Here is a 16,877-nt window from a genome sequence, read left to right on the forward strand (position 1 = left end):
GAAAGCCCCAGACCATCTTAATTTGTAAAAAGACTGTTGTTAAGATTTTAAAAGGGGGATGTTATTATGTATTAATGCTTGGGGGTCACCAGACACCAGAGGGTGCCGTGGTCGGAGGTCATTTGGCTGTACGCATGTGGCATGTGTGCTTGGTCACCTGTATATAAGCTGGGTGTCTTTGTCACACTGGCACTCTTAGGCTGGAATAAAGATGGATCAGGTTGTACCTGAGTGAGTTTACAGTAACCAGACTCTTGAGTCATTACACTTGACAGAGCTAGTTCTTGGTCCAGTGGCGAGGATTGTCCAAAATGACAAGACCAAGCTCTGATGCGCCTCCCCTGGGCCCCGACTCCGCCGCTGTTAAATGATGCACCACCCCTCGCTAAGCTCGAATGCCTCTCTCGCAGGGCATCTAATGCGGCCCCTTGCTTGGCTCAACTTCCACACCTGCTGGGCCCTACTCTCAGCCCCCCGCTGGGCCCTACTCTCAGCTCCCCGCTGGGCCCGACTCTCAGCCCCCCGCTGGGCCCGATTCTCAGTCCCTCGCTGGGCCTGACTCTCAGCCCACTGCTGGGCCTGACAGCCCCCCGCTGGGCCCGAATCTCAGCCCCCTGCTGAGTCCGACTCTCAGCACCCCCCCCCGGCCTACTCTCACCCCCCCCCCCCCACCCCCGCCCCCCACCGGGCCCATCTCTCAGCCCCCCCACTGGGCCCGACTCTCAGCCCCCCCGCTGGGCTCAACGTCCACACCTACTGGGCCCGACTCTCAGCCCCCTGCTGGGCCCGACACTCAGCCCCCCCACTGAGCCCGACTCACAGCCCCCCGCTGAGCCCGACTCACAGCACCCCGCTGGGCCCGACTCTCAGCCCTGCGCTGGGCCCGATAGCCCCCCACTGGGCCAGACTCTCAGCCCTCCCCCCGGGCCCGACTCTCAGCCGCTCGCTGGGCCCGACTCTCAGCCTCCCGCTGGGCTCAACTTCCACACCTACTGGGCCTGACTCTCAGCCCGCCACTGGGCCCAACTCTTAGCCCCCCCACTGGGCCCGACTCTCAGCCCCCTGGGCCCGACTTTCAGCTCCTGCTGGATCCAACTCTCAGCCCCCCGCTGGGCCCAACTCTCAGCTCCCCGCTGGGCCCGACTCTCAGCCCCCCGCTGGGCCCAACTCTCAGCCCCCCGCTGGGCCAACTCTCAGCCCCCCGCTGGGCCCAACTCTCAGCCCCCTGCTGGGCCCAACTCTCAGCCCCCCGCTGGGCCCAACTCTCAGCTCCCCGCTGGGCCAACTCTCAGCTCTCCGCTGGGCCCAACTCTCAGCCCCCCGCTGGGCCAACTCTCAGCCCCCCGCTGGGCCAACTCTCAGCCCCCCGCTGGGCCCAACTCTCAGCTCCCCGCTGGGCCCGACTCTCAGCCCCCCGCTGGGCCCAACTCTCAGCCCCCCGCTGAGCCAACTCTCAGCCCCCCGCTGGGCCCAACTCTCAGCCCCCCGCTGGGCCCAACTCTCAGCCCCCCGCTGAGCCAACTCTCAGCCACCCGCTGGGCCAACTCTCAGCCCCCCGCTGGGCCCAACTCTCAGCCCCCCGCTGAGCCAACTCTCAGCCCCCCGCTGTCCCCGACTCTCAGCCCCCCGCTGTGCCCGACTCTCAGCCCCCCGCCGGGCCCGACTCAGACCCCCGCTGAGCCCGACTCTCAGCCCCCACCATGGGCCCGGCTCTCAGTCCTTCGCTGGGTCCAACTCTCAGCGCCCCCCCCCTGCCCCCGGGCCCAACTCTCAGACCCCCCACTGGACCCGACTCTCAGCCCCCCACTGGGCCCAACTCTCAGCCCCCCGCTGGGCCCGACTTTCAGCCTCCTGCTGGGCCCGACTCTCAGCTCCCCGCTGGGCCCGACTCTCAGCCTCCTGCTGGGCCCAACTCTCAGCCCCCCGCTGGGCCCGACTCTCAGCCTCCTGCTGGGCCCGACTCTCAGCTCCCCGCTGGGCCCGACTCTCAGCCTCCTGCTGGGCCCGACCCTCAGGCCCCTGCTAAGCCCAGCTCTCAGTCCTCCGCTGGGCCCAGTTCTCAGCCTCCCGCTGGGCTCAGACACCGCTCCAATGGGCTGCCTGGGCTCCAGCGACATCAGTCCAGTCGCCCTTGATGATGTAGAAGTGGTCGCACCTCTGGGTCAGCTTGCGGAGCTCCCTGCAGTTGCTAGCTCTCCTACTTATACCCGCCTGCCGCCGGTGGTGTTTTTACACAGGTCGGGATGCGAGGTACCCAGGCAGCAGCCATGACTCGTTCATTCTGTACTAGACCAGTATCCCCACCCTCTTCACTGGACCAAATCAGGATTGTGGTTGGCTTCTTGGGGACAAGGGATATCCCCTGTCCACTTGGCTGCTCACATCACTGCAAAACCCCAGGACAGTGGCCGTGCATGCCTACAATGATGCTCATTCTGGCACCAGGTGCATCATCGAGCACTGCATTGGGATCCTCAAGCAGAGGTTCCGTTGCCTGGACCTGTCTGCTGGCACCTTGCAGTACTCCCCTGAATGGGTCTCCATATTCGTGGTGGTCTGCTGCATGCTGCACAACCTGGCCCTCATGAGGGGCCAGCTGCTGGAGATCGAGCCAGCAGTCCCACCTGAGGAGGAAGCGGAGGAGGAGGAGGATCCCCGTTGCCACCCAGCCTGGAGGCATCGTCGCCATCGCAACCCTGCAAGGGAGGTGCAGACACGTCTAATAGCTGCTCGATTCACATAATCTCATCCACACATGACCCTTCAGCTCTCACTTTCCATGGCCATCCCAATGAGTGCCTTCACACAGAACTGCCCAGTCTCAAATGAAAGACCTGGCCAGATATATGTGCTAAAAATAAAGATTTATCAAATGATAAAAGTCAGTGCAAAAACACAATAGAAACAAAAAAGATTACTATCAACTACCACCAATAATCATGTCTTGCCCCTGTGCATGTCCTTATAACACCTCTTATGTGTGCCTATCCTATCACTAAGTGTCTCCCCTGTGGCTGTATCATGGGTCTGGGAAGGCTGCTGTGGTTGTTATCTGGGAGCTACAGATGTCCTTGTCGAATGCCCTCGAACACCTTTGGCCCTGGAAGGGCCGGGTGCAGACTGGTCAGCACCCTCCTGGGAGGGTTCAGTCTGACTTGGCTCGGGCGATGCCATGCGTGGAGGCACTGGTGGAGTGACAGGTTTGGGGCCAGGAATGGTGTGATCCTGAGAGAGCACATCATCAGGATCCTGGTCCGAGGAGTCTGAGTCACTCCCTGGGGGCGACACGTTACCACCACCACCAATCTGAGGGAGGTCAGGTCGATGCTGTGGCGTGACACCGGAAGGTGCGCCGTGGCCCGTGGTGGATCCAACTGCGAAGGCAGCATTGAGGTGTCAGGTGGCATTGAGCTGAGACTGCATGAGAGCAGCCAGAGTCTCAAGGCCAGCTAACATGGCAGCAGTTAGACGCTCCGTTGTCTGTTGCCCAGAGTGCATTAGAACATTCTGAGCTTCCAGGGCCGCGGCCATCCTCTCCAATCCAGCACCGATGTGATCGTTCACTCGTGCCTGTGCTGAAATGGCAGCTGCCACATCATCTGCAGGCTGCGGCATCACAGCTGGATCCGCACGGTCTCTCTGGGAGTCCACCATCACCTGCACACTGGCAATGATGGGCTCCATGGAGGGCGCAGAGCTGTGAACTATGCAGGAGGCAGACTCCTCCATGCTCCTCACCACTTCCGACAGCCTCCCTGGCATCCTTGTCAGTACCCCCAACATCTCGGAATGCATGGCCTCCACCCTTCTTTCATAAACCGCTACATCGATGGCATCGTCTGAGTCCTCACCGGCAGAACTCCGGTGTGGACTCGCCCCCCGGAGATGTGGTACCTGAGGTTGCCGAGCCCCCTCACCATGCTGCAGCCCGCTAGGCCCTGGTGCAACACCCAGTGCAGACTCCTGTACTACCTCAACTATATCACACCGCGCACTCCCACTATCTGAGCTGGCGCGTGTGGGTGGAAGCAGTGATGCATTGGTGCCACCAGTGTCCTCCTCTTCCTCTTCCTCATCAATGGAACCCTCAAACCTCAGAGTGCTATGGATACTCGCAGCAGGGCTTGAACCCACAATTTCCTCACTGCTGCAACTTGACATTGGAGGGCTTCTGTTCACACGGCTGTGATGTAGGCCTCCAGCTGCTCTCCGATGTCTGTCATGACTGGCGACTGTGCTGCCACTTGGTCTGTCACCTGCAAGCATAAAAGGGAGAAGGGCTGCCGTGAGGTGGAGGTGGTGAATTGACGCATGGAGGATGCAACTAGCAGACTTCCATGAAGAAAATGAACAGTAGGCGCTGGTGTATTCAAGTAGAGAGCATTAAAGCAGGGCCTTCACTTACCCACATTGGCATCAGCAGTATCCTGGCCCACAGGGAAGGCACCATGTCCGCCCATGAGCGCCTCAATCCTCTCTTCCAAAGGTGTGAGTACCTGTATATCTGCCTCGCCACCAGCAGTCCTCCTTTGTTCCATACTATTATGAGCCAGTTTGGCCTGCAAAAGCATGGTGGGTGAGATCCACTGTGATGACGCAGCAGAAATGAGTGCACTAGTGTGCGTCCGTGACATGCAGCTGTAAGTGTGAGATGAAAGGGAGCCTCCACTGCGAGAACCCACACACACACATATATAAATATATAGAAGCGTGAACAATTAAATGCTGCTTGAGTGACTAAAGAGTGAGTATGGGAAATAAGAGCATGTTGAATGAGAGGCTCGCAGATGCAAGGTCAGCAGTTGGTGGAACAGGTACCCACTTTCATCAGATGGATGAAGTCGTGGAACCATTTTCTGCACTGCACGGCAGTCCTCTGATGGATGGAGGTGCCCAAGACCTCCCCTGCTATCTCCCTCCATGCATTATTGAGGACCTCCCAGCTTTCTTGCGCTAGTGAATTTTGGCCCCCAGAACTGTACACCATACTCCAGATATGGTCTAACCAGGGCTTTGTATAGCTGTAGCAAAACTTTGTCCCCTTTATATTCTCGCCCTCTAGTTATAAAGGCTAACATCCCATTAACCTTTTTGATTATTTTTTGTACCTGACCACTACATTTTAGTGTTCTGTGTACATGGACCCCCCAGATTTATTTGGACCTCCACTGTTCGTAGCTTTTCACCATTTAAATAATACTCAGGTATATCCGTTATTGGCCCAAATGGATGTCCTCAGACTTACTTGTGATGAAATCCATCTGCCACAGTCTTAAAATTCCAGCCAAAGTAATTATTCAACAAGTCTGCCATTTCCTTATTTTCATTTGTAATGTTACCTGCACCTGATTTTAAAGGACACCCTTGACTACCAGTTTTCTTCTGATATAATTGTAAAAGCTTTTAGTGTAAATCTCGCAAGTTTCTTTTTGCATACCTTTTTGCAGCTCTTACTATCTTTTTTGCCTTCCACGACTTCCCTGCTATCCAGTGACCCATGCTGGGAAGCATTTGTCTTTCGATGGAATCAGCTAGATCATGGTGCCTCCCATGGTTGAATAGCCTACTCAATATGACACGTGGCCACATGGTATCTTGCTTTCTCGCCATACCCCTTGATCCCCTTAGTAGTAAGGACTTCATCTAACTCCTTTTTGAATATGTTTAGTGAATTGGCCTCAACAACTTTCTGGGGTAGAGAATAGTTGCATAAGATGGGAGACTTGTTACCTGATGTACTAGCAATAAGGTTTACACTGTTTATATACTATGCTGGCACCACTAGAGGGTGCAACTGGTGGAGACTGGGGTTTCTTGCCCCTGTGGCAGAGGCTGTTCACCAGAGGGCACTGCGATGGGAGACCTGAGGGTCACTTGCATAGGTGTGCAGGGCTCAGTATAAAAGGCTGTTTACCATGTTTGTGCCTCACTCTGGAGTTACGAATAAAGGACCAAGGTCACTACAGTTTGAGTACAACACATTGCCTCATGGAGTCATTAATAAGCACATTACAGGCATAACAGCGGAGACTAGAACTAGAGGGCATGATCTTAGAATAAGGGGCCGCCCATTTAAAACAGAGATGAGGAGAAATTTCTTCTCTCAGAGAGTTGTAAATCTGTGGAATTCGCTGCCTCAGAGAGCTGTGGAAGCTAGGTCAGTGAATAAATTTAAGACAGAAACAGACAGTTTCTTAAACGTTGAGGGGATAAGGGGTTATGGCGGAGCAGGCTCGAGGGGCCGTATGGCCTACTCCTGTTCCTATTTCTTATGTTCTTATGTTCTTATTAAGGGAGCAGTGCCTGAAGAATTGTAGTCCAGCAAGAAGCAACACTGAAACGCTGAGGAAATGTTCCCCTGGCCAACCCTCCATAAACCTGAGCCCATCCAAAACTCTGCTGCCCGTATCCTAACTCGCACCAAGCCTTGTTCACCCATCACCCCTGTGTTTGTTGACCTACATTGGCTCTCGGTCTACCAACGCCTCACATTTAAAATTCTCACCCTCGTGTTCAAATCCCTTCATGGCCTTACCCCTCACTATCTCCTAAGTGGGCCGCAATTTAATAAATTAGGAGGGATTTTGATGGTGTGAATAGCGAGAAACTGTTTCCACTGCAGGAAGGTTGATAAAAAGAGGATAGAGATTTAAGGTAATTGGCAGAAGAACTAGGGGTGAGATGAGGAGAATCTTTTTATGCAGCGAGTTATTATAATCTGGAATGCGCTGCCTGAAAGGGCGGTGGCAGCAGATTCAATAATAACTTTCAAAAGGAAATTGGATAAATACATCAAGGGTAAAAAAATTACAGGACTACGAGGAACGAGCAGGGGAGTGGGACTAATTGGATAGCATCTGGAAACAAGCAAGAAAGGCTGAGTGGCCTCTTTCTGTGCTGTATCATTCTTTGATTTTAACAGATTGAGAAAAGAAGAGTGATTTCCAACTGTAGCAGATAAAAGAGACTGGTTGGAAAGAGGTGAGTGGAGTATATGGGAGAGGTACTAAGGACTCACTGTGGACTGACAATAGTCTACCTTGCATAGTAAGAATTGATTAATGGACTCCACAGTGGAAGGATTCACTACAACTTACCGAATTTTCTCATTTTCAAAACAAAAACTCAGAAGTGTTCAGCAAAACCTTGCTGTATCTGAGACTCTTGCACACAAGACGGATTTTCAGCGTAATTTGCTGCCAACAGCCATTGGTAACATTGTGTTTCTCTTCATAGCCATGGAAAGTCACGGAGAAGCTGAAATTCGGATCCATATCAACTGCAGTCATTGTGAGTCGGACAACTGCAGACGGGAGCAAGAGTCCAAGAAGATACTGTGTCTATGCCTGGGTGGCAAAGTTTTAGCCAGAGATAATGTTACGTGTACAGGTAGGAACAGATTCCAGGTGCCAGCTGCTTGCTGAAGTGCTCTGTATTCCCAGTGTAATCAATGGGGCACCCTGTATTCTCAGTGTAATAGATAGGGTGCCCCGTATTCCCAGTGTAATGGATGGGGTGCCCTGTATTCCCAGTGTAATGGATGGGTGCTCTGTATGGTCAGTGTAATGGATGGGTGCCCTGTAAGGTCAGTGTAATGGATGGGCGCCCTGTATTCCCAGTGTAATGGATGGGGTGCCCTGTATTCCCAGTGTAATGGATGGGGTGCCCTGTATTCCCAGTGTAATGGATGGGTGCTCTGTATGGTCAGTGTAATGGATAGGTGCTCTGTATGGTCAGTGTAATGGATGGGTGCCCTGTATTCCCAGTGTAATGGATGGGGTGCCCTGTATTCCCAATGTAATGGATGGGTGCTCTGTATGGTCAGTGTAATGGATAGGTGCTCTGTATGGTCAGTGTAATGGATGGGTGCCCTTTATTCCCAGTGTAATGGATGGGGTGCTCTGTATGGTCAGTGTAATGGATGGGTGCCCTGTATTCCCAGTGTAATGGATGGGTGCCCTGTATGGTCAGTGTAATGGATGGGTGCTCTGCATGGTCAGTGTAATGGATGGGGTGCTCTGTATGGTCAGTGTAATGGATGGGTGCCCTGTATTCCCAGTGTAATGGATGGGTGCCCTGTATTCCCAGTGTAATGGATGGGTGCTCTGTATGGTCAGTGTAATGGATAGGTGCTCTGTATGGTCAGTGTAATGGATGGGTGCCCTTTATTCCCAGTGTAATGGATGGGGTGCTCTGTATGGTCAGTGTAATGGATGGGTGCCCTGTATTCCCAGTGTAATGGATGGGTGCCCTGTATGGTCAGTGTAATGGATGGGGTGCTCTGTATGGTCAGTGTAATGGATGGGTGCCCTGTATGGTCAGTGTAATGGATGGGTGCTCTGTATGGTCAGTGTAATGGATGGGTGCCCTGTATGGTCAGTGTAATGGATGGGGTGTTCTGTATGGTAAGTGTAATGGATGGGTGCTCTGTATGGTCAGTGTAATGGATGGGGTGTTCTGTATGGTAAGTGTAATGGATGGGTGCTCTGTATGGTCAGTGTAATGGATGGGGTGTTCTGTATGGTAAGTGTAATGGATGGGTGCTCTGTATGGTCAGTGTAATGGAAGGGGTGCTCTGTATGGTAAGTGTAATGGATGGGTGCTCTGTATGGTCAGTGTAATGGATGGGGTGCTCATTTAAGGCTGAGGTGAGGAATTTTTTCACTGAGGTTGTGAATCTTTAGAATTCTTTACCCAAAAGGCCTGTGGATGCTGCGTCATTGAGTATATTCAAGGCTGAGATAGATTTTTGTACTCTAGGGGAAACAAAGGATATTGGGATCGGACAGTAAAGTGTTGAGGTCGAAGATCAGCCATGTATCTTACCGAATGACAGAGTAGGCTCGAAGGGCCATATGTCCTAGTTCTGCTCCTAATTCTTATGTTCTTATGTTCTTGTGTAATGGATGGGGGGGCTTGTATTGTCACTAATGAAAGGGGAGCTCTGGTTTTCTGTGGCCCCTAGTGCTAACCTAACCTTGTTTATAAGAAAAAAAGTAATTGAAAAATCAAATTATTAAAACTGAATGAGGACATCTTGATGATGGGCAGGCCAGTTTCTGTATCCCATTCTAATGATTTATTTAGTATTGGATAATGAATGAAGGTGAATTGCCTCTTTATTGCATATCGCTGTTATCCAGGTGTGCTTGATGGACAGATAAGGCATCAGCAACGCCTAGCAGCAAATAACTAGTACTGCAAGGAATGCAGTGTTTTCCTTAGACTGCTGGTGGGAACTGGCCTATTGTTCTTGGCCAATGTCCTCATGATTGATAGACCATCTCTGCCACTCTTTTAATGTGTTAAATATGAGCCGCTATGGATTTTATGGTATTGGTTTTGTAAACGAACTTTACAGATTGAAAATGGAAATCTAGTTGTAAGTGAACGAAGTCTTAATGGGTGATTCTTTTTTCTCCCCCTTTGTTTACAGTTCCTGGAGCCGTCATCCCAGAAGGCCATCTTCCTTTCTCCCTCATAATTGCCGTGGTTACATCCACCATTGTTACTGGGGTAGTTCTAACCTGTGCTGGACTTGCTCTCAGTAAGAATTTCATTAAACTTTGTACTGCACAGCTCCCTTCTCAACCAACATTTCACAAGCTATGAGCTCAGGAGAACTTTTCTTTTTGTTGTTTAAATTGCTGTTGATAACTGCTTCCTCCAATAGCTCCTCTCAATGCATCCTTAATACTTAATTGAAAACATTTAACCACCAGCTTCACTTTCTCCACATCCATCCATATCTGAAACAAGCTAGGGAAGGAAATTAATAATGCAAGAGATAACAGTGTAAATATATACATTGTGTTGCTATACCCTTATTGCCATCTGTGTTTGTTGTTTAGATAGAATGGCTGGACCAGTATATTCCAATCTGCACCAGTGTTCGTTGCCTAGATACTGTAGTTTGGTAGAGCCAGCGTGAATGTCTCAAATTTTGTAGAATGGCAGCTCAGCAGATAGTAGGACAACAACTTGCATTTATATAGCGCCATTAAAGTAGTAAAACATCCCAAGGTGCTTCACAGGAGCGTAATCAGGCAAAATATGACTAAAGAAGGAGATATTAGGACAGGTGACCAAAAGCTTGGTCAAAGCAGCTCTTAAAGGAAGAGAGAGAGGCAGAGAGGTTTAAGCAGAGAATCTCAGTGTTTAGGGCTTAGACCGCTCAAGGCACAGTTGCCAATGATGGATGGAGGAAGTTAAGAGTGGACAAGAGGCCAGAATTGTGGTAGGTAGGGGTGAGGGGGGGCGCAGAGATCTTGGAGAGTGTAGCATTTGGAGGAGGTTACAGAGATAGAGAGGGGCGATGGAGGGATTTGAATACGAGGGTGAGAATTTTAAATCTGAGGTGTTGGTGAACCAGCACCAATGTATATCAGTGAGCACAGGCATGATGGGTGAACGTGACTTGGTGCAAGTTAGAATTCTGGGGCTGATCCAGGATGATGACAAGAAAAGGTGTATCAAATCTCATCCCTCCAGTTCCTTATATCTCTCATAGTATTCACCTGCATATTTAATGTCACAAAGGTTTTTGCCCATCCCACCCCACTTGGCACATTATTCCAAACATTTAGCACTGTTTGAGTAAAATTGTACCTCGCATATTGGTTTTGAATTAACTTTTCACAAATTTAATATCTGCTGATTATACTTTCCTGAGTTATTTTAAAGTAATAATCTGACTTCACCATACAAGATGTTTTACATATATATATCAGTAACGTCCCTCCATAAATGCCTTATTATTAGATTGTAAGATACTGGATCCTGTGTGGAACATAGGAATAGGAGGAGGCCATTCAGCCCCTCGAGCATATTCTGCCATTCAATCAGATCATGGCTGATCTGTATCTTCACTCCATCTACCAGACTTGGTTCCAAAACCCTTAATATACTTGCCCAACAAAAACCTACCAAACTCAGTTTTGAAATTTTCAGTTGACCTAGCTCCAACAGTTTTTGGGACGAGCGTTCCAGCTTTCCACTACCCTTTGTGTGAAGAAGTGCTTTCTGACATCATCCCTAAATAACCTAGCTCTAATGTTAAGGTTATGCCCCTTGTTCTGGAGTTTTCCACCAGAGCAAATAGTTTCTCTTATCTACGCTATCAACTCCTTTAATCTTAAACATTTCAATGAGTTTGCCCCTTAATCTTCTAAACTCAAGAGAATACAAGCCTAGTCTATGAAACATTTCCTCATGATTAACACTTTTAGCCTCAGTATCGTTTTTCTGATCTGCACCACTCCCCCTCCAAAGCGAATAACTCCTCCCTGAGGTGTAGTGCCCAGAACTGAGTGCAGTCTAACCAGAGCTTTATATAACTGTAACATAACTTACACCCCTTTGTATTCCAGATCTCTTGAGAGAAAGGTCAATGTTCCACTAGCCTATTTAATTATTTTTGTGCCTGTCCACCAGCTTTTAGTGATTCCTGTACCTGGACCCTTAAATCTCTCCACTCTGCCACAGTTCCTAGTTTCTTGCCATTTAGAAAATACTCTGATCTATTTTTCTTAGGTCGAAAATGGATGACCTCACACTTCCCCACATTGAACTCCATCTGCCACAGTTTTGCCCACTCACTTAATCTGTCAATGCACCATTGCAACTTTCTGCTCCCATCCAAACTATTTACTGTGCGGCCTAACTTAGTGCCATCAGCAAATTAAGATATACGGCTCTCTATTCCTTCGCCCAAGCCATTTATGAAGAAAATGACAAGCTGAGGCTCCGGTACAGATCCCTGAGCCTGATCCCAGCCTCCTTGACTGCGTGCATGTGCACAATGTCCCAGCAGGGGTCGCTGCATAGTAAAGAGGAGCAGGAACTGTCCCCTAACCGAGGAACATGAGCCTCAATAGTAGCACCCTACTGCAGTCGATAGCCATAAGCTACATCAGCACAGACCAAAGATGGAACCTGGTCTGTAAAGCTCAGCCACTCTCTGAATAAACTCACTGAGTCATGAGGAAACCTCTACATTATTAAAAAAAATTACATAGATGGATGACCAATAATATGGAACCTTGTATTCCACGCTTTGCGTATTTGATTCTCTGTCAATGTTTGTTGCTAGATACTGTCACTTCAATGAAGTACTATATAGGTCTTGCATTTCATAGTTTGTATCAATATCAGTTCAGTAGATAGTTCTGCTGCTGTTGAATACTTGCTGTTGTATCCCATTTAGCTAACATGGCTGACACAATGTACAGATCCTGAATCACTATCTTGTATCTTTGGATGAGCAGAGGGAATGGATCCTGCATCTATTGCCCAAGAATGTCAGTTTTAGTTGCGACACTTGTGGGTAATATTTGGCCCAGTATATTACATTATAATCCTCCATATTTAGAGTTGAGTATTGGATTTTATGTATTTCAGTTTTGGGTTCAGCAACCCCTAATGCTTGTGTGTTTGTGAAGCTGAAGACTTCCTGAAGATACAGGCTGGTAAGTCAGCCTCTCTCTGACACCAGGAAATTCAGTGCATTTTTCTCTGCATTGACTGGACTGTTGGACAATGGATGCACAGACTCATGTAGCCCTTCCCACATTACAACAGTGACTACACTTCAAAAGACTTCATTGGCTATAAAGCGCTTTGGGACGACCTGAGGTTGTGAAATGCACTGTAAAAATGCATGTCTTTTTTCATTTTTCCTAATATCATCGCTCTAGATTACTTAGGAGCTTGGACTTGTAACCTTCCCAGTAACCAGCTGGGGATTGGGTGCATTCCTCCCATTATATTACCATATTGGTTATTTCCCTCATTAGACTACCTCTTATTTGGCTCCTGTGAATTGATCTCGTGTCCCTCCCTAGTTCCTGTACATTGGACTCACCTGTGCACCGGAACTAAATTCCCTTTCCTAGACCCTTCAGAACTCCTTAGTAAGTTTCTAAGGATTGGAATTCTCCTCATCCCTTGATCCCTGGACATTAGATGGGCTATATAAAGGGATATTTTGGTGTAGAATCACTTCCATTGCTTTAAATCATTCTTTCTAGATATATCTCATCCTTAGGGACAAACATACTTCTGTGACCTTTTCAAATATCATATCCTGGTACACACTTTTGTGTTTCAGCATACCAGTATCTATTTGTACTTGCACTAGAATTTATATCTGATGTCAAAATTATATCAGCTATGTTTAAAAGACAGTTGGATTGCAAACTGATCAGAAACAAAGATTCTGAACACAGAGAGCTGGCTTGAAGCAGCTCCAAGAGTTTGAACACTGAGAGCCAGCACTGTGTTGGCTTGAACATAGTAAGCTGACTCCAATATGACCTGAGTAACTAGTATAACCATGGTGCACTTGTTCCAGGCAGGTCAGAGTGACTAATTCTTACCTTGTTCCTTTGGTGAGAGAGTGGGTTGTGCAGTGGGTGTGGCGGGGGCTTATCCAGATTAAGTGGTTGCATTATAACAGGTAAGCTGAATTCGATTGCAACTAAGGTCTGCACATGTTTATGGGTAGTAGCTGTGACTATGAGCGAAGTATCCTTTCTCATCCTTCTCCACCTGTCTGCAGCCTTTGGCTTGGTTGATCACACCATCCTCCACCAATGCCTCTCCTCTGTCATCCAGCTGGGTGGGACTGCACTCGCCTGGTTCCATTCTTATCTACCCAGTTGTAGCCAGAGAACCACCTGCAATGGCTTCTATTCCTGTTCCCACACCATTACCCCTGGAGTCCCTCAAGGATATATCCTTGTCGCCTCCCCCCCCCCCCTCCGCCAACCTCCCTGTTTCTCATCTACTTGCTGGCTCTCAGCGACATCATCCGAAAACACAGCATCAGTTTCCACATGTACGCTGACGACACCCAGCTCTACCTCACCACCACCTCTCTCGACCCCTCCACAATCCCTAATTCGTCACACAGCTTGTCCGACATACTGGAGGAGCTGAAATTTCCACCAACTAACTCACAAACTCCATTCCCTAGCCACCGGCTCCATCCCTCTCCCTGACAACTGTCTGAAGCTGAACCAGACCCTTCACAACCTTGGTGTTGTATTTGACCCTGAGACGAGCTCCCGACCACATATCCGCTCCATCACCAAGATCGCTACTTCCACCTCCGTAACATCGCCCGACTCTGCCCCTGCCTCAGATCATCTGCTGCTGAAAACGCTCATTTATTACTTTATTACTCTAGACTTGACTATTCCAGCACTCTCCCGGCCAGTCTCCCATTTTCCACCCTCCATAAACTTAAGCTCATCCAAAACTCGGCTGCCCATGTCCTAACTCGCAGCAAGTCCCGCTCACCCATCACACCTGTGCTCGCTAACCTACATTGGCTCCAGGTCTGGCAACGCCTCAGTTTTACAATTCTCATCCTTGTTTTCAAATCCCTCCCTGGCCTCGCCCCTCCCTATTTCTGTAACCTCCTCCAGCCTCCTCCCTATCTCTGTAACCTCCTATAACCCTTCGGGATCACTGCACTCCTCCAATTCTGGCCATCCCCGAATTTAATCACTCAACCATTGGCGGCCATGCCTTCATTTGCCTAGGCTCTAAGCTCTGGAATTCCCTGCCTAAACCCCTTCACCTCTCTACCTCTCTCTCCTCCTTCAAGATGCTCCTTAAAACCTTCCTCTTTGACCAAGCTTTTCTGCCCTAATATCTCTTTATGTGGCTCGGTGTCAAATTTTGTTTGATAATGGCTTCTGCGAAGTGCCTTGGGGCATTTTACTACGTTTAGGGTGCTATATAAATGCAAGTTATTGTTGTTGCAACAAGTAACCTATAACCTACAATATATTAGGAATGCAAATATAAATGGATACTAGCAATAGTGCCCTGTGGTAGCTAAGGAGTGCCAGTGTTTATGGGTATTAGTGAAGAGGCTGTGCCATGTGGTAACTAGAGTGCCAGTGTTTATGGGTATTAGTGGAGAGGCTGTGCCCGATGGTAACTGAGGATTGAAAGTGTTTATGGGTATTAGCTGTATTTTTCCCCCTGCTACCCCACTGTTACTAACAATGAACAACTAACTTAATTTTTAACTATAAATCTAAAAAGAAGGAATTGTGTTGATCTAGCATCTTTCCCTGTCCCAAGCATTTCAAACATAATGGGGCAGATTTTCAGCACGACCTCTGCCCGCCCAAGTGCTGCTCAAATTGCCGCTGATGGCCGTTGAGGTACCAGACAGTTTTTTGGGCAGGGTATTCATGAAGAAGGTCCCTCAAAGGTCGGCGGGCGGCAAATGGAAGACGTATGCCACCAATGTGGGCGGCAATGGTCAGTGGGCTGCTGAAAATCGGCCCCAGTGATTGTAATGGAACGATGCGATCTTTAAATCTGAACCACCAAAACAGATGGGACCTTGGTTTAATGTCTCACTACTGCACTAATATGTCAGCCTAGATTATATGCTCAAATTTTGGAGTGGGACTTGAGCCCACAAATTGACTCAGAAGGGAAATTGCTACTACTGAGCCAATTTGAAATTTGTTGCCATGATAGCTGTCAAAAGGGAATTTGATATGTACTTGAAAAGGAAAGAATTACCGCAGGGAAGAAATGGGGGCAGTAGGGCTAATTGGAGCGCTCTTTCAAAGAGCCGGCACAGACACGATGGGCCGAATGGCCTTCTTCTGTGTTGTAAGATTTTATGATTCTATGATAAAGGTATGGCTGGAATTACGATTGTGAGAGAATCTGAAAGGAAAGGATATCTCCATTCATGATAAATCCATTAACAAATAAACACTACTCTGTTCTTTTTAATTTGTTTTTAAAGAACCATTACTGTTCATTTCTGAGCTGACCCTTCTCATTGCTCTTGCGTCTTGCCATTCTGTCATCATGTTTAAGTGCTATCTTACCATTTGCTTATCATGTAGTTCAGTGATCACTCACTTTAAAGATTGTGAATGTGCACATGATTGTATAACTGATGGTTATCGATCAACAACAGTTCATTAGGCCATCTTAAAATCCAAAGACCATGAAGGAGGGGATTAAAAATGGTGTAAGAGGTCAGGGAGCAATAGATATTCCTCTGGTATATGGGCAGTAACGATGAGCCTGTGAGCAATTGAGAACAGGTTAAACAACTAAAAGGTAGAACCACATGGCAGGTCTATCCATCACTTTACCTTTATTCGGCGTTAGCAGAAAACTTTCTTTACCCTCTTTGAACTATATAGACGTAAAGGTTCATTAATATTGTGCAGAACACTTAATAGTTTTATTACCAGCCCTTTCCCTTTCACAGCGCTTTGCGTTTATTTTTTCTTTCCAATTTCTCTCGACTGAGGTCAGTGACTCCATGCTTGAATTCATTCCACTGACATCAGTAGACCTCTGGTACCACATCCCAATGGCGTAATGTGCAAGCTCAAGGAGTGAATATTGTCTACTTAATAATGGAAGGCATCCCAGTGGAGCTCAATCGTGTCTTCACTCCATGTCGGCACATCTGCTCTTTAGAGATGGAGCCACTGAATAGAGATCAATAATCCCCCCCATTAGCCCAGGAGCACTAAAGCCTAAAGAACAAGAATTTATCATCCCATAGTGCTGCCCAAATACAGGGTAATGTCTCAGAGCTTTAGTGTCCCAACTGAGATTGGTCGCTCAGCACCGAGCAGGAACCATCCCTGGAACTTTATGATCTGTATTGCATCAGCTAACGGCTTCACCCGATTGGGCATTAAGGGAGGTTTTTTTTATCAACCATAACGTGACACTGCCATATCAGCATCATCATTGTCACCACTGCCTTTGACATCATCATCATTGTCTTCAACATCACCCCCATTGTGTTTGACATTACCCCCCCTCCCCCACCGTTGTCTTTGACATCATCATCATTGTCCTTGACATCACCCCCA

At 48.5% G+C, this 16,877-nt stretch overlaps 1 protein-coding gene across 1 annotated transcript in view; it reads left to right on the forward strand.

Moving 5' to 3' along the window:
- Positions 1 to 16,877, forward strand: part of ltk (leukocyte receptor tyrosine kinase) — a 124,496-nt gene that overhangs the window by 40,329 nt on the left and 67,290 nt on the right. The window contains exons 10-11 of the mRNA XM_070877875.1: positions 7,237 to 7,389; positions 9,437 to 9,547. Coding sequence (XP_070733976.1) covers positions 7,237 to 7,389; positions 9,437 to 9,547 — 264 coding nt within the window. The remainder of the gene's footprint in view (positions 1 to 7,236; positions 7,390 to 9,436; positions 9,548 to 16,877) is intronic.

Source organism: Pristiophorus japonicus, chromosome 4, assembly GCF_044704955.1.
Source record: "Pristiophorus japonicus isolate sPriJap1 chromosome 4, sPriJap1.hap1, whole genome shotgun sequence".
Taxonomy (NCBI): domain Eukaryota; kingdom Metazoa; phylum Chordata; class Chondrichthyes; family Pristiophoridae; genus Pristiophorus; species Pristiophorus japonicus.